This window comes from Tiliqua scincoides, chromosome 2 (assembly GCF_035046505.1).
Source record: "Tiliqua scincoides isolate rTilSci1 chromosome 2, rTilSci1.hap2, whole genome shotgun sequence".
NCBI lineage: Eukaryota > Metazoa > Chordata > Lepidosauria > Squamata > Scincidae > Tiliqua > Tiliqua scincoides.
In genome coordinates, this window is record NC_089822.1 from 125,451,987 (window position 1) to 125,470,052 (window position 18,066).

Consider the following 18,066-nt stretch of genomic DNA (forward strand, 5'->3'; position numbering starts at 1 on the left):
TGGGCTGTGAGTCTCTTCTGTTACTGCTCTGTATCATGACTTGGAGCAAACCCACAGCTATCCTCCTGTAGACATTTTTTGAAAATAGTAAAATCAGAAACTCCACCACCTACAGAACAGAACTCAAGTCAACCTTCTGTTTAAATATAATCAGAGCACACTCATGCAGTAGAACAGGATAGGCCAAACTTTTTATCCATACACATATGGTCGCAGTAATTGAAAATACTTTATTAGAAAATCCTGATCACATCACTCAGCTTCTTCATCTCTAGCATAACTGTTTTGAAACATCTGGGTTTTCACTATCTCTGTATGGATACAGGTTTTCAATAAATTCTGCCTTAGTTGTAGATCCTATATCTCCATGGATCCTCCATACTGTTCAATAGTTATCCATGTCTTTTGACAAGGAAAACAAAACCAGAGAAGCCTAAACATTTTTCTGTGTTCTGCATTTGGGATATCTAGGTTATCTTCTCCAATCCTTGGTTGTTCCTGCAGTGAGCTCCTAAGGGTTATGCTCCACTCAATGCAGCCTGACCTTTAACTCTATCCCTAGTACCCCTAGGGGCAAGACTTCTTGGGTACTATTATAATCCCACTACAGTAATTAAGGAGGAAAGATTTTTTCATAACATGTTCAAGATACAAAAACACTTCCTAGTTTCTCAGGGAAGGTAAACACTATAGTGCAGTTTGAGAGGAGAGAAATATTTCCACTCTCAATCACAGCCTGGTCAAGTCCAGGGAACTAGTACTATTCTAACACATAACTTGTGTCCTCTCTTACAGCAGCTTCATATTAGCCCTCTGGTGTAATGTGGCTGTCTTGGTTTTTATAGTGCTTTGGCCCCACCTACTTCTGGCTCTACCAATGAGAATGGGTGCAGGTGTTGAGGCAAACCCTTGACATGTTAGTGGCTTTATTAACCCTCTTGTGGCATATTTTCCCTGGATTTCTGTGTTCTTCCCAAGCAGCTGTGATGCCAGCTTTTTAATTAGCCCCTACTCCCAAGTATTTAACAGAGTTGATCTGCAGAATCAGTAAGTGATAATGCATATCTCCATGCTGCAACTCAACTTTCCCTATTGATTTCTGCGTTCCAGGCTTCTGCTAGCAGCACCAGAGCAGGGCAAGCTGTTCTTTTCCAAACCAGGTAGTAATCCTGGTGGTTGATTGCCTTTTGCCATCAGGTTTTTACTGCTTCAGCTAAGTGGCACCTGACCTACTACACCACTGCTGTCCAATCCAAGGTTCACTTGTTAGGCACATATTTCCTAACTAATATGTCAGGTTTGTAGATAACCACTCACCTGGCTGCCTAGAATGAGTAAGAATCATGTCTCGCTTACCAGGCACAGAAGCTTCTCAAAAATAAGTCCTTCCTTTCTTTTATGTCACAGATGGCTAGCAGTGGCCCCAGACTCTTTGTAGGTTGTTAACCCTCGTGAACTTATTTGCAAGGTGGCTGTCATCTTTCAGTTATTCAAACTTTTATTTTGAGTACTGGCATTGAATGCTGGCACCAGTTGCACAGAAAGTTCTCCCACTGTGCACTTTCATGCCAACTCTGAAGTATGGTGCAAATCAACCCCCAAAAGAATGCATGGTGTGTGGAATGGAAGAGCCCTTTACCAACTTTGTGCTTTAGTTACCTAAGGCTGCTGCTTATTTATAAGTAAAGGCCCCTGTGCCTTTTAATAACTACTTAAGCGCTGGTGAATCAACTGGTAAAGCTTTTTGGAATGCTGCATTGATGGAGAAAAGTTCACTTGTTAATTTTCTGCCAATTCTTGCAGATCAAGCAGCTGGAGAATGGCGTCTTCCAGACCAGTGGCTTGAGTCCTGAGTTTTAGTTCAGCTCTGGGCATTTGGTCTGGTCTACACATGCAGCAGAATTAGTTGACAGTGCGCTGAGGTGGTGGAATGTTTTATACCACTTCAGACTGTAGACAGGAGATCACGTGTATAAATGCTTCCCATGCATAAAAAGCTAGCACATCTGGTAGGAAGGTTTTAGTACAAGAGGGAGTAGCTGGGCCCTATTTTTAATGCAATGAGGGGTTTATATAGGGGAGCATTCAAACCCAAACTCTTCACCTGCAATTTGAAATGGCACAGTCCATTTTACCACATCATTCTGCTGCATGTGTAGCATAGCATGGAGACGGGGTGGGGTGTGCTGCACTGAGCTGAGACATGTTTCAGTATTTCCAGTATATTTGCCTCCCGACTCATCATTTCTCCAAAGGCACAAAAACTCAAAGCCACATCAAATGGCTTAGATTCCCCTTAACATGCCTTAAACCAACTTTTTATACTCATTACCTGGATAGCAAAAGAGCAGATTTCTCCCCCCCCCCAAACCTTTCAATGGTTGCTTTGGGGGTAAAGTGATGATTTCTAATTCATTGTAGTGGCTATGAGTACAAAACCAGAGCTTGGAACTTCTTCTCCAACATGGCTAGCAAGCATGTGATCTTGTGCAGATAGTTTATTGATTTGGAATAGTTATTTTCCAACATTTTTCTGTGGTGGCATTCAAAGAGACAGATGCATAATTTCCAAGTAAGTCTCCCATCCAGACCTAGACCTGCTTGATGTCAGCAAAGTGGCTGTATCATGTGCCCTCGGACCCTCTTCTGGTTTTATAAGCCAAGAACCTGGGTGTTTGCATGACTTCCTTCTGCAACTCAAAATAGTATGTGCTGTAATTTCAAGGTAATGAGAAGTTCTGCTGACCTATAGATAAAGGTGGGCAAAATCGGTTTTATTTTTTTTGCAGATTTCGGTGTTCTCCAAAGTTAGAAGTTCAGTATATGATTCTTAGTCAAAATTTACATTATAATTATAAATTATAATCGCTTTTAAAGTGTACTAGGTAGATGATATAGGTGGTATAGTGTCAGCAGATGCAGCCACAGTCATTGCCCATGCTCCTCAATTAGTTAATAAATAAAAACCTGAAATAAAATGGTTTTATTTTTTCAGATTTTGATGTTTTTTTAAAACAAGAAGTGCAGAAAGAGGTGCTAGTGCTTTTATTTTGTTATCACTGTTTTCTCCCACCTCTGCCTATATACTAGTACCTGATTGAAAGAGGCTAGCTTTAGAGTTCTAGCGTTAGCAGAAGTCTTTGGCCCAGATGGATCCTATCAGGAAGCCTATGGGGAATTGCCTTACTCTCTGTCCGCTACAGCCATGGCATGGTCTCCTCCTTCTGTTCCAGGTGTGGGTTAGTGTGGCCATGGAGTGGGCCTGAGCTCACCAGACTGGGCACTGCCTGGACCCCTGAAGAGAGGCTGCTGCGTTATGAGTGCCCAAAGGGAGCGTGCCCACCCTTGACACCGCCTGCCGCGAGGTTTGCAGCCATGAGCAGGTAGGAGCCATCAGAAGAGCAGAGCTGGGATTAAAGGATCAGCCAGCTGTTTGCCGTTTCACAGCTCCCTCCTGATAGAGTTTAGTAGGTCAGGGCCCTCCCAAGGAGCATGGGGAGGGGGTGGGGGAGACAGACAGCAGGGGATTGGAGAATGCAGAAACCGTCTCCCTGACTCACCTCAGTCCCCCTACTATTGCAGTCCTAGGCCTTCCGCATTCTTCTGATGCTTCAAGTCTAACCTCTTTGCTATACCACTTTGTTTTCTTTTTTTCCTCCCCTCTCACTACTCCTAGTCTGTCTCCTCTCTTTAGTTGCTGTGCCCTGACTTGAAAGCGTCCCCTTCTTTCCAACCTAAAGTAGATCAACCTGTAGAGTAGAATCACATGGTAGAGTCTTTCTGGGAATACCCCTTCAGAGGGTGAGGGGAGATGGGACTCTCATCTTTTGTAATGCTTCTTAGTGCTTTAAAAAAAAATCTGTCCAATGAAGGGCTAGGCTAGATCTTTTCCACTGATGTGCTACTTTTCTTCATGCTGGTATTTTGTTTTTGTTTTGGGAGTGTCTTCTGCCTGTAATCAGAAGTTGTAAAGTCTCAGATGGACTCTGCTTCTGCTGATTGTCTACCTTGGCTCTAAATGTCCCTCTTCCTAGGTCAGTTAATAATAAACTTCGCCCATGTATGAAAGCCTCTATCCTAGCTCTGATCTTACCTTTCCACCCTAATGTTGGTAGTATAGACTCAGCACTGAGTTGTTTGGTCAGTCAAGACTATCCATGTGGGGTTAGGAGGTGTAGAGAGATGGCTGCAACATCAGATGCTACATTTTTTAGCGTGGCTGACATTCATTCTAGCTCGACTGGGAGAACATAGGCAGCCTTGCTGAAGTTGGTTACATGCCTTATTTTTCTGAGTAGAGGAAGTTTATAGCCCCCACAGCTTCCTAATGCAGGGAGACACGCTTCACCATTTTGACCTATATAGCTAGGCCGTACCATTCCAAGAATTGGCCTGAGCTCTAGTGACTATGGTTGCTTTTGCTCTTCCCTGCCCCATCACTGATGGATACCCCTAGGCTCCAGGTGCCTCCTGTCCATTATTGTATCTGGTATCAGCATATCTGAGTCCATATAGTTAACCCTCCTTGGTGACCATCACTCCTTTCAGGTGCCCAAGCACTGAGGGAGCACAATGAATGGCGGCGATGATTGCTCTGGTGTGGATCGAGGTGGGCGCCCAGCAGTCGCACCTGTGCCCGTGGGCTGGCAGCGCAGGGTGGAGGAAGGCGGAGTGCGCTATATCAGGTAAACGCTTCCCCCAGCTGTGTTGTGGAGCCACTTTCCCCTCTCCCATCTCCTTGTCCTCACCCTAACACTCCGTCTTGTCTTGCTCTCAGTCCCAGTGGCACAAGCTTGGCTTCATTGGAACAGACTCGAGCGTACCTGCTGGCAGACGGCACTTGCAAGTGTGGCCTGGAGTGTCCCCTCAATGTGCACAAGGTATGGGGCCTTGGAAAGAGCCTGCTCTGGGCTAGAGGATCTTCGGCTTTGCCTAAGTTGTGTAGAAAGTAAAGGAGGAAAAAGGGAAATGTAACCACATCTGGTTCCAGAGAGTGAGGTGCTTGGGCATTTGTGGAGCAAGCAAACAGCTCACTGTTCCAAGATCACTACCTTTGTCTCTTGGCATGGAACGTCAGGGGCAGCACAAAATAATTCTTGGTTTAATGGATGGCACCTGGTGTGGGGCTTTGTTGGACACATGCCCAGTTGTGGACAGACTCAGTGCCCTTCACCTGCTACAGAAATTGCAGCAACATAAGGTGCCCGCACAAGTTTCAATTTGCATAAGCACTTTCTCCTACACCCCCCCCCCCCCAACAACCAATAGAATTCTCCCAGATCTCCCTTGTTGTAAGCCAACAAATTGGATGGGGGCAAAGAAGCTGGAAATGATAAGGGAAGAAGCTTTGAGGGGTTGCATGTAAGGGTCCTAAACTGGACATTCCTCCATAGCCTGGTGAACCTAGTGACGATCATTACTGGTTTGCTAGGCCCACTTCTTCTCATTTAAGAGAGCCCTACTACGTGAGCCTCCCCAAGGCACCCCAAATCCTGGACCTGGCATTGATGGTAGTGTTGAGTTTTAAGTGTCTTCAGTGGAGGAGGGAATGGTCTACCACAGTAAAATAAAATGGATAGATCTGGATTACAGAGGGTACTATGTGATTATTAAGCAGTAGCAGGGCTGGCAAGGGTTCAGGGGGCTATTATAGTGTAGCAAAAGCTGGATGAGAGTGACTGCGTGGTACACAAATACCATTTTAGGCTGTCAAAATTGAGTTCTGCAGCCTGTACCAGTTTATGCAGATTTGTGTATATTTCATCCACTCAACTTTCATCGCTTTGCTCTTTCAGCCATTTTCAATTATAACCACATTACAAATTTCATCCACGTGGTTTCCTCTTTCATCTGATTTTATTCGAACTTTCATTTATTCATTCCATTCATTCGTTCATGTTCTTGTCTTTATTTTTCTGCTATTTCTGTTTATTTGGGTTTTGCATGCATTCACATGTGTTATATAGTTAATTTATGTTTTTCACCAGCCAAAATAAATTTGCAAGATAAATAAGGCTATGCTGTGACATTCATCCACTTTTGATTTTCATCCATGCTCTGGTCCCTAACCAGATGAAAGTTCGAGGAATTACTGTAATTATGCTTCTGCTAGTTGTAGGGAAGCCAGGGAACTATGCATAAGGCCATATGTCTGTTTCAGTTCCAGGGGAATGTGATGCTGGGTGCCAAATTCAAGTTCTTGGGAAAGTTCCTAGGAGTCTTGGTTTTCTCACATTTGGATTTATAAAGCAAGTTACTAGTCCTTGCGGTTGAGAGGATATGCTTGGAAAACATATCAGCAATGCCTAGTGTAATCTCAGAAGCCAGAGTGCTGGTTTAATAAAATTGCATTCTCATAGGCTCCTTGCCTTCCTCTTTTTCATGCAAAACCTGAATAAAATTTGCAAAATAGCATATAGCACAGAAAAAACGTGATGTAATACACACAATAGTTACAGAATTTCTCTTACCTTTACAGAATTTATACAACTTCCCTTGGTGCAGAATTTAAATTGCTTTGGCATATAATTTTGGATTTGGTGTAGGATTTTTTTTTGTTTGTTTGTTTTAGCAAAGAGCACACACAACCTAGGCCACATAGGGGACTCACACCAGGATATCAGCAAGCATTGTACATGCATTTTCAAGCTGCTTTTCATGGAGATCCTCAGGGTGCTTTATTCTGTGCCTTATATTGATTTCTCTAGTTTTGAGATGTGATCACAGAACTCTGGAATAGATTTACTTATTATATTTTCATCCTGTACTTCTGCCAGTGAGCTCCAGGGTGGCCTGTATGGTTCCCCCTACTTTTTAACTTCACATCAGCTTGGCAGAGTGGGTTAGGCGGAGAGATTTATTTTTTGTAGAATATTTTCTGCTGCTTTTCAACAAAGAAGTTCCCGAAGCAGTTTACATAGCAAAAGGAATAAGAGAAGATTATTCCCTATCCCAAAACGGACTCCCAGTCTAATAGAAATATAAGGGAGACAATAGCAAAATAGTATGAGAGGAGTGCTGTGCTGAGGATGAATAGAAACAATTGCCCTCTTTCCTTGCTAAACACAAAAGAGCTGTCACTTTAAGACAGGGGTCTCTAAAGTACAGCCTGCATTGACCCTCCCTCTGGCCCGCAGGGGACCCTCCGGCCCATGGGAGACTTTCAGCCTGACATTGGGGGCACAGGGTGTGAAAGCTTCTCCCAGCCAGTTTAGCAGTCTGCAGACTGATTGCAGGTGCCTCTTCGAAGGTCCTACAGCCTTCTGAGGGTCTTTGTGAAGCCGGCACAGACCCTCTGGAGGCTACAGGAACCATCAGAATGGTGCCCACTACCAGTGTGCAGCCCTGTATATCTATTACAACCCTAGGGTATTCATTATTTATTTACATTTATTTATCTTTTGGGCCCTTGGCACCACCATCAGATATACGATGCGGTCCTTGTGCTGAAAAGTTTGGAGATCGCTGCTTTAAGAGATGCCTCATTGCCTAATTAATAGGAGAGATAGATCATCCTAGTCCAATGGCTAACCTACACTGGCTGTCTTATACCCAAGTATAGACTCTGAAAGTATTATTGATTTTGTAGCCTGCCCTTCCAGTCAGGACATCGCTTCCGGTGGGTCCTGACAGATTCTCATTCTAAAAAGGGGGTCCCAGTGCTAAATGTGTGAGAACCACTGTTCTAGAGATTCTCTAGATCTAGAGATCTAGAATTCTAGAGATCTAGAGAACAGTGGTTTCCAAACTTTTTCAGCTGGTGGATCCCTTGACCTACCGGGCTCTTGGCTGTGGCTCCCCATTAGGGTCACAGTCCTATACATTGTATAGGACAGCAAGTTTTTCATGAGTATTCTGCGGCTCCCTACAGAATTCTGCGGCTGTCTGTGAGAATTCTGCGGTTTCCATGGCTCCCCAGGGAGCCACGACTCACAGTTTGGGAATCACTGGATTAGAATGTTATGAAATATTCGTTCCAACTTTGTGATTCCAGGGCTTGAAAAAGACCCTGCCCTGACCAGGTCCTGCAAAATTATGCCATTTAACTTAAAGTGTGTCATGTTTGATGCACAAACAAGGACTTATTCACCTCAGCAATCCCTAGTTGCTACTTTGGAAAGGAACAACTGGAGGCAGGGGGCTTGGTTAAAAAAGTCAGAGCTTGTCATTCTGCACCAGCAGAGCTGGCAGAAGGGATAATCTAGAACAGGGGTCTCAACTTTTCAGCCAAAGGGCCACATCAAATATCTGGAACGCTGTCGAGGGCCGGAAAAAGAAATGAAATATATAATTTAAATAAATACGTTAGAGATGGAACTTAGATGAATGACTGAAAAGAATGAATGAATGAATGGGCTCAAATGTCCAGGATTTCTCCAAGCACCAACACAGCCCAAGAAATAAATTAAGTGGACCCCCGTTCCCCCCCCCCCCCACACACACACAAGCACAACTCTGGTTGTGTTTGGTCAACTGGGCCAGAGGCTCTTAGGGGATCAGAGACTGGCCATGGGCCGGATAGAGGCTCTCCAAGGGCTGCATCTGGCCCCCGGGCCAGGGGTTGGAGACCCCTGATCTAGAACAGCGTTTCTCAATGTTTGTCCCCCACCGTACCACTTCTCATGGTCCACCTATTGGAAGTACCACTGGAAGTAACGGGTGATGATGTCGTTGCCAGTTACTTCTGAATTAGGAGGCCAGAAGCGACATGACAAACACAGATAAGAGTCTTAGAGTGAACTGGAGGGCTTTTTCAAGTGTGCAGAATGCATGCTGGAACTCTGCCTGCCAAGCTGAGCCTATTGCTGATTATCACGTTGCATTGCTGGTCTCGCTGCCAGGCAGCAGCGGTCTGGGGGTTCCACACGTACCACCTGATATCACCTCAAGTACCACTGGTGGTGTGAGTACCACTAGTTAAGAAATGCTGATCTAGAGCTCTCTTCTGCCAGCAACACACTCCTAACTCTGCATAGAGTAATGGTTCTCAAGCCCTCTACAAGAAATTATTCCATGCCAACTGTCTGTCAAGGATGCCTGCCTTGACAGGTATCCTTACATATTACTGCAAAGGATTCTGGTGAAGGATGAGTGTTCTAGGTTGCGTGCTCACCTAGAGTGGTGGCTGAGCCTTTGGACCTCTTGAGTCACCTTGCAAGAACCAAGAGTGACCTAGAACGTTCCGAATATTTCCTTCTAGGTATGCATTGCAGGGAAGATTAGTAATAGTGGGCAAGCTGCCTTTCACAAAAACTTGTCCACTGACACCCGTCTTCTCTTTGAAGAAGCCACAACAAATTCTATGATACCCAGTGGTTAGAGTGTCAGACTAGTAGAGACCTGGGTTCAAATCCCCCGTTCATCTTTGAAGCTGTGTGACCTTGGGTTGACCAGTCATTCTCTCTCAACTCAACCTATCTCACAGGGTTGTTGTGTGGATAAAATAGGTTGAGTTAGAGAATAATGTATGCTACCTTTTTGGAGGAAGGATAGGGTAGAAACATAATCAACAGAATAAACAAATGAGGAAGTTCAGGTTTCCCTGGACTACAGATTGAAAGCTACTGGCATAGACAGACAGAAGCTGATTCAAAGGAAGAGCTTTCAACAGGGATTTACATGCTGACCAGGCTGTTTCCGTATTTTCATTGGAGGGTCTGGTTTGCACAGAGAGACTTCTCTCAGCAATGGCTTTTTCCCCTCCACAATTGCAAAGAGCTAGTTGCTGTACGGCAGAGGAGGTAGGGAAATGATAACCAAAGCTGTAAATATTCTTGACTTCACCAAACATCCAACACAAGCATGGTAACTGGGTGAAACCATGTATTCCGTCTCGAACTCTGGGAGGAAGGGTGGGATAGAAGTGTAAGAAATAAATAATAAAAAGTCCCAAATGGCTTGGAGCCAGCACACTGTAGACAAGAAAAGGCTCAAAGGATTGGTGCAGATGCAACCTCAGCAAATTGGCTTGGAAGGGTTGTTGCTCAGTGGTATAGCACTTGTTTTGCACTCAAAAGGTACCAGATTCCATTCCTGCCGTCTCCAGGTGGGACTGAAAATACACCTGCAACTAGAACCCTGGCAAGCCAAAGCCAGTTAGTGAAGCTAGAGAGACTCATTAGAAGTGTCATTGTATATGTTTGTGTTGTGGGGGGGGGGGAGGGGGAGAAATTGCCCTTCACCTCTGATTTGCTCCTGATCAGGGCAAGAAATGGCTCCAGTCTCCTTAATGCACCTGGCTCCCCTGGACTGGGGAAATGAACCCTCCAGCGTCAGATACTTAAAAAAATTATTTTAAACTTTTCTGTGTTATGGCTAGGTTTTCAACTTTGACCCAGCAGCAATGGTGAGTGGGAGCGAAGGCACCAAGGGCGACGAGGACATGACCAAGCTGTGCAACCATCGGCGGAAAATTGTGGCCATGGCCACGCTCTACCGCAGCATGGAGAGCCACGGACCGCTGGGCCTGCCACATCTGGGGCCAGGTGACTGTTCTATGAGACCATGTTCTGTTCCCTCCCCAAAACCTCTCCCCATTCTTTTCTGTGGCACTGTGTTCTTGGCCTAGTGCTAGGTACTGGAGCTTACTGGGCAGGAGGTCTGGTCTAGAGGGTAGAGCCTCTGTTTGCCTGAAGATAACATCCGAAGGTCGCCAGTTTGAGGCCACCGGCACCGTGAACAGGAAGACCTTGAAGCAGCTGACAAGCCTAGCCAAGTTATTCCACCTGCTCTTTGGCCGCTGTCAGCCTGTGTGGGAGGAAAATGGAGGCCAGAATGTGATACCAGATCAAAAAGATCCACCTGAAATGTTGTGGTTCTTGAAAGACAGAACCTTCTTCAATTGTAAAAATCCCTATTGGGATTTAGTATTGCCTGCCTATGTAAACCGCCTTGAATTAAAGTCTGAGGAGAAATCTAACAACCAAGAAAGGCGGTATATAAATACCTGTATTATTATATTATTATTATTAGCTTAGCAAGCCAGTGTTGTGATTCCCCCCACAACTAAGAGGGGAATGTGCCATAACTGCAGTGTTTTTCTCAGCTATATCTCAGGCTGAACAGATTTCCCCCTTGTGTGGGTACTTACAACTTTTCTTTTTTCTTTCCTGTTTCGTTCAGCTCCAAACCTGTGGTCAACTAGCGTGTTTTACATTTAACCATCAAGAGTAGAGCCTCCCAACAGTAAAGGCATAACTAGTCAATGTTCAGTGATTAGTCAGTGATCCTGAATATGTTGTCTTATTTAGGGCACAAGCCTAACTGGGTCTACTCAGAAGTAAGTCCTATTTTGTTCAATGCGGTTTACTCTCAGGAAAGTGTGGTTAGGATTGCAGCCTCAATCCCATAAGAAGTGTCTTGCTGGATTAGACCAACAGCCCAATCCTATCCAACTTTCCAGCGCCGATGCAACCATGCCAGTGGGGTGCACCCTGCATTCTGCGGTGGGGGGGTGGGGGGGTGGAGAGTCACGGAGGCCTCTTCAAGGTAAGGGAACAAACTTACGTCAATGATGCATTGCAGCTGTCTTGGCACCAGAAAGTTGGTTAGGATTGGGCTGCAAGCGCCACTTCATCCAACCTTCTTTGCAGGAATCCCAGCTTCAGGGGAAAAACCAGAAACTGGTCAGTGCTTCATCAGTCAGTTGCAGTCTGTCTGGACCCTCTGTTGTCATTGCACTCCTATTTTTGTCACTTCCAGTCTTGATTCTTCCATAGTTCTTGAGTTCTTGGAAATCTCAAGGACATGGAATGCTCTTTCCTTCCATCCCTTGCCTCTCCTCATTCGCTTAAGAAAAGGTTTTTTTTGCAAAGAGAATAGCAAAAATAAATAAATCAGGAATTGTTAGCAACATATATTTGACTGTCAGAATGCATGTTGGTTATATAGTTCCTCTGCCTTTCTTTGAGTTGAGATAGGCTCCTTGAGATTGTCACAGAGGTGTGAAAAAAGCAGTGCTTGCCGATAAGGAGTTGGGAATATGGTGCCTTCCCTGGCGTTTCTGACTTCTTCTAGACTGTAAACCGAGAGGGTTATAGCACGTAACAAAAGGGTGCAAAAGGCGAAAGCCGTGCACTGCAGAATAGCTTCATTGCAATAGGAAACCTGAGCAGAGTACCATTGTCACAGCTAACTCCAGTGATTCGCAAACCGTGTGCTGCAAAGCTGTGCTGCTGTGCCATGAGAAACAGATCAGATGCAAGCTCCCGTGAGCCCAGAGTTTCCACCCACAGAGGAGGCTGTCCATTTCTGGTTAGCTCCATGAGAACAGGCAGTTCTGCTGAGTCCTATTAAGTGTGATTGGATCAATCTGTTTCCTCCCAATGCAGAGGCACAGCAGATTATCTAAACTCCAGAGAGGCTACCTGTTGTAAGAGTCCTGGTGTTCCCTCACTTCCAAACAGGAGGCACATGCAGGAGATATCTGCATAATCAGTGACTCATGTCACGGGGGTGTGTGATCCTGACTCTCACGTGCTATCAGAGTCATGTTTTGGTTAGCAGGATGACTTTTGACTGAGAAAAATAGTGTTTCGACTCTCTGAAGTTAGAGCAGCTCCCATTTAACTGTTTGACAACTTCCCTTGAGCTTGTATGTCTAAAACATCAGAAATCAACTTGGTCTTAAGTAATCTTAAGTACTGGCGTTTATCTTCTCTATCCCCCCCCCCCATTTTCTGAGTCTTGCTACTTTCTTCAGAGGTGTACATTTGTCCTTGCTCTTTGGGGATGATTGTCTTCATATCCATCTGTTTCAGGAACTGGGCTGACCCAGCCATCTCACCCACCCACGCCAGGACCCAGCAGTCGCCCGCAGCAGACTCTTTCTAGTAAAGCACCGGCTACTTTGGCCAAAGGCCCAGAGCCCTATCTACAGTGCCCCTCTGATCGCTGTAGCAACACTTGGTCAGGCCAGAGCTCCTCCTTCCCACACCACCACAACGCTCTCTTTGGGGACGTCTTCCCAGGCCGGCTGCCCGCCACTACCAATGGCAACACCCGGCCAGCCTTCCCGGCTGAACTGAATGCTGCTGGGTGCTCCTTTCTGCCCAGCAAGGCCATCCCGGATGCACCACCACGGCCCTATCCTTCGAGTGGACTTCTCTTTCCCCCACCAGAGGAGGTGGCATCAGGTCAGGAGAGTGGCCCTTGGAGCAGCCGCCCTGCTCCCCTGGGGTCGCAGACTAGCACTACAGGTTCACCCGCCACCACCACTTTATCCTCGGTCTCATCGCCAGCAGGCAGTGCTGAGCCTTCCCCACAGCGCTCCCGGCACTCCTCAGCTTCCTCAGATCACGGCCTCTCTGGACACCGCCCAATCTCCAAAGCCTCCGGTTTCGATGCAGCACCCCTGGCCAATGCCTTAACCAACCAAAGCAGCAATAACTTGCCCTCAGTGCCCTTAGGAGTTGCTCCAGAAGGCAAAGGACCGCCTGGCTTGCTGCTCCTTCATCCACAGGGCCCAGGCTCTTTTCCAGCCAGTAGTTTGTTGAGCGCAGCCGCCAAGGCCCAGCTGGCCAGCAGGGGACGTTCAGATGAGCTGGCTGCCAGCACTTTACCCAGCCGCTTGCTGCTTTCTGTAGTAGGTGGGCGGCAGCCTCGACGCCAGCGCCGCTCACCCACTGTCCTGCGCCTGCTCAAGGACTCCCACTCGGGCCAGGCTGGGGTCCCCTATTCTGAGGAGATGCCAACCCGACACGCCCGACCTCGGGACCAGCCACCAGTAGGAGAGGCCAAGAATGGACCCCCAAGCTCAGCAGCTCCGGTACAGCCGTTGTCATCCCTGCTCAGTCTGCTTGGACCTCCAGCAAGCTCGCCGACACCTGGGCTCCCCCCACTGCCCCCAACCCCTGCTGGTGATAGCTCCAACTCTTTGCCCTCTTTCCAGGACTTCAATAGCCAGCTCCTCAGTCTCTTTGGGCAGCTGGCCTCAGCGTCTTCCGAACAGATCTCAGGGAGCCCCCCACAGCCAAAACCTCCGGTCTCTCCTCTTGGACCCCATGGCCCCCCAGGTATGTGTGTGCGTATGTGTGGTGGAACCTTTCATAGCAGTAAGCCCCTATTGGTAGGACTGGAAGCAGTAGAGTGGGAGTTGCCCACTGCAGGTGAGGCATTCTCCTGTGTGAGAAATGAGGCAGTGTGTCACAGGTTCTGTGCCTTCTTACATGTTTGGTTGAGGCCACCCAAGGCCTCATACAACTCCTTAAAGTTGTCTTGCTTTATTCACTTTGGGCATGTGTGAGTAGGCCGCAGCCTTCCCAGCTTAGCATCTGGTCTAGAATAGTGATATGTAGCCCAGACCTGAGCAAGTTTACTTTGAAACAAGTTTTATTCCCAGGTAAAAGGACATAAACTAAATTACAGCCTAACTGTTTGGCCAGTGAGCTACGAAGTTGTTGGTTCAGACTTTACTTCAGCCATGAATGTACCAGGCAGTTGGGCAAACTAGGTGGCCTTGATTTTTTACTTATCCAAAGAAGGCTCCAGATTTATGGGGGGAAAGGGTGTATAACACTTTTCCAATAATCTGTTTTCCCAATCAAAATCACTTCTCCTGCAAGGCTGCTTTTCCACGTGTAAGGGAAAACATAGCAGATCCATATGTCTTTTCTCCTGTTGAGTGAAAAGTGGCTAAGGACACTTTAATTGGGGAAATGACCTGAAGGGAAAAAGCTTCCTTCCTTCCACCCACTGATGCTGCTTTTGCCCTTCCTCCTCCAATCAATTTGCAGGTGTATTAAAATAAAAACAACTTCCCTCACGAGATGTGACTTGGGAGATACATGGCATATCTCAGCCCCCACAATTGAAATATGAGTGGGGAGCAAAAATTCCAGGTGGCCAGTTGCCACTGATGCCTGGAAAGCTGGGCGTGGTGTTTGGGGTTATTGCAGAGGTCAGGAAGCAACATGCTCCTCCTTGGTGGCTCACCTCAGTTTTGCAAAACCTTTTCACCTTACAGGTGAGGATAATAAGACTGACCTATGTTGCAACTGGGGTGGTGGCTTTGTTTTAATGTATATTCAGTGGCATAGCTAAGGAGGGCAGGAGGTACTGGGCCCCAGGTACCACACCTTGAGGGGTGTCAAGGTACCTTTTCCTGCCCCCTCTTCATAGGCACTCAGAGTGGTTCCAGGCCACTTTGAACAGCTGACCACCTTTTTTTGGGGGGGGGGGGGAGCCAAAAAAGTGGTTGGCCTCTCAGAGCAACTCACAACTTCTCCAAGCTCCCATGGGGTGGTGGTGGTGCAGGAGAAGGTACTGCAGAGGCGAGATGGCCTCCATCTAAGGAGTTTGGGTAGCATAGCTAGTCCTCTTTCCCCCTCCCCTCAATGTAAGTTAGGCTGAGAGATGTTGATTAGCTAGTCAGCTTCCACGGATGGGCATTTAAGTCCTGAAGACTCGACTCGAGTTGCAAGAACACATTTTCCATGACTTGTGGGAACTTGAGTTACAAGTGTCACTGACTCAGGGCTCTGACCTGTAAAGAGTCATGGCTCATATAGACTTGAGTCGCGAAGACTCGTCATTTTGGGTCCACGTCTTGGCTTCGTGAGTGTGCATGCTTGCTATTTTTTCACCGCTTCCATGTTGCCCTGAAAGAACTTGTGCGTAATCTGGAAGCCAGCGTCCAAACCAGAGCGAGATGCAGATTTGGTGGGTTGGCTGTAGGAGGCAGGGACCACTGGGATGAAGGAGACTGCACAAAGCTGAGGGGAGGAACCAGAAGAAGGTAGGGGCAGCCAGAACACAGGGAGAGCAGGCCCTCTTGTCCATCTTGGAAGGAACGGATGATTGAGTGGCCTAATGGATGGTCTGACTTTTTTCTCTGGATGAGGGAGAGAAGGATGAGCCCAATTGATGGGGGACAGGGTTCTTGCGATAGGGAAAAATACCTGGCTAGCCCAGGGAGGGGGCTAAGGAGGCAGGCAAACTAAGGTGGAAGCATTTCCTTGTGATAGAAAAGGGGGGAGAAGCCCCTTTGACTGCAGTGGGCCTTCTGAATCGAGCTGCATTGGACTGTAAGCTTTCTGGCTGCTACTGGCAACCTTCCCTCCCACCTGCCACTTCTGTCCTCCTCCCACCTTGCCGATTTTGGACACCTCTCTATCGGTCCACCCATGGAGTCCTGCTTGGCACTACTTTTGAAGTCGGAATTGGGCGTCATGATGTGAACCAGGGTAGGGGGGGTCACCGGGGTTCGTAAGGAACTGATCGCTTTCTGCACTGCTGCGCTCACTCGAACAACAGCAGAGCTTTTGTTTACATAACTGAAATGAAAGTGGTGGCTGAGGTGAAGAACTTCAACACATCCTTGACTGCAGATGGGATGGGAACATCAGGGCAGCGTTAAATGAGAACTCCGATGCACCCACTAACCCTCCAGCACCTCTGTTTTTTCTGAGGAGCCATGCCTAGCCCGTAGCTTGACTCGCTTCTCGAAAAGACTCTGACTGTAGTCAAAATGACTCCAAAAGGGCTCAGGACAACAGCTGCCCTTTAAGACTCGCGAGCAAATTAAGTAAAGGGGGTCACAACTCACAACTCAGCGCTGACTCCAGCACATCCCTGGCAGCTTCAGGGCTGAGCAGGGAATTGAACCTGGGTCTTCAACGCTGCATCCACTGCATCACACTTGCTCTAAAAAGCAGGCAAAGCCCATGTTAGCACAAGATTGATCACATTGTAAATGTTTACCCAGCACCAACTATGTTAAAAGCACAGTTACAGGATCCAATTCAAAAGATGGCAACCATAGCCAGCTAGTGCTGGGTGACTGAATTAGCTGCTCAGCAGTATTGCAGAGGACTTTATTGGCTAGCACTGGCATCAGTACCTGATGCCTCACCAGTAGGATTTTTACCTTTTTCTGTTGCAAGACCACGTAAATTGAACAGCGCAGCATCACCACATCTTGTGGGGGGGGGGGGAAGACTGTTGAGTTTGGCAGGGAAACTGTAAAGTGACAGTAGACCTGCACCCAAAAATAGGTGGTGATGCCACTCACATGCTTAAGGCTGTGCTTCTGTGCAAGCTTAAGACAGGGTAAATCCTACTGAACTTAGTGGGAATTGCTTCCACATGTACGTGGATGAGATGATGATGATGATGATTAACAGTGTTTATATACCGCTTTTCAACAAAAAGTTCACAAAGCAATTTACAGAGAAAAATCAAATAACTAATGGCTCCCTGTCCCAATAGGGCTCACAATCTAAAATATGCAAATACCAGCAGACAGCCACTAGAAAAGGCACTGCTGGGGTGAGGAGGGCCAGTTACTCTCTCCCTGCTAAATAAAAGAGGAACACCCACTTGAAAAAGTGCCTCATCAGGCTGCCTATGTCATGGACTAGGCTCAAGACTTTCTGGTAAAGAGCAAGAGTGGGAACAGTGCATTCTGGGAAACTCAGTGCTGCGGAGGCATATGCAGTGCCCTTTTTTGGTCCCTTATCTGTGTCCTCTTTTCCTTCCAGGTGCCACTTCTGCTCCACCGATGACTCCCAAAGCCCCTCCAGCACCCAGCCCTGTAGCTGCCACCACCAGTGCAATGGAAGGTGGGGGCCTGGGATGCCCGCTGCCCTCCGGCACCGATCCTTTCCCCTTCCTGGCGCAGGAACAGGCGCTGCAGTTTGGGAATACTTTACCTCCTGGGCTTCTCCCACTGGGCTCCTTCCCCTTCTCGCTGGCCCTGGGCCCAGAGACACCGCTGCCCCCTCTGAATCTGCAGGGGGAGCCAGAGGGGCAACATTTGCTGCCTCTGGTGCTACCCAGCTTGGACTTGCTGCAACAACCAAGTGGACTCCTAGCATCTCTGCTGGCCCTACCAGAGGGAACATGTGAGGGAGAGAGGGAAGCAGCGACAACTGAGCCCCTGCTGGAGCCATTCACCGGCCTCCCCGAAAGTCTGCAGCCCCTGCTCTTCCCAGCACTTTCCACCCCTCCAGCTCTCCTAGCTTTAAACTCAGCACTGTTGGCAACCAGCCTGGGCCCTTCCGACCCTGGGCCAGGCCCTACACAGGTAAGAAGCTCATAGGCATTTTGACCCAGAACTTCTATTCCTTT

General features: G+C 47.3%; 1 protein-coding gene across 2 annotated transcripts in view; it reads left to right on the forward strand.

Annotated features, from left to right (window-relative positions):
- MBD6 (methyl-CpG binding domain protein 6) overlaps positions 1–18,066 on the forward strand; it is a 34,473-nt gene that overhangs the window by 1,718 nt on the left and 14,689 nt on the right. Inside the window, exons 2-7 of one of the 2 annotated variants that reach the window (XM_066614187.1) lie at positions 3,234–3,383; positions 4,549–4,685; positions 4,778–4,880; positions 10,319–10,484; positions 12,759–14,012; positions 17,478–18,022. In XM_066614187.1, coding sequence (XP_066470284.1) covers positions 4,573–4,685; positions 4,778–4,880; positions 10,319–10,484; positions 12,759–14,012; positions 17,478–18,022 — 2,181 coding nt within the window. In that variant the 5' untranslated portion in view covers positions 3,234–3,383; positions 4,549–4,572. The remainder of the gene's footprint in view (positions 1–3,233; positions 3,384–4,548; positions 4,686–4,777; positions 4,881–10,318; positions 10,485–12,758; positions 14,013–17,477; positions 18,023–18,066) is intronic. The other variant, XM_066614188.1, reaches the window with a different exon arrangement.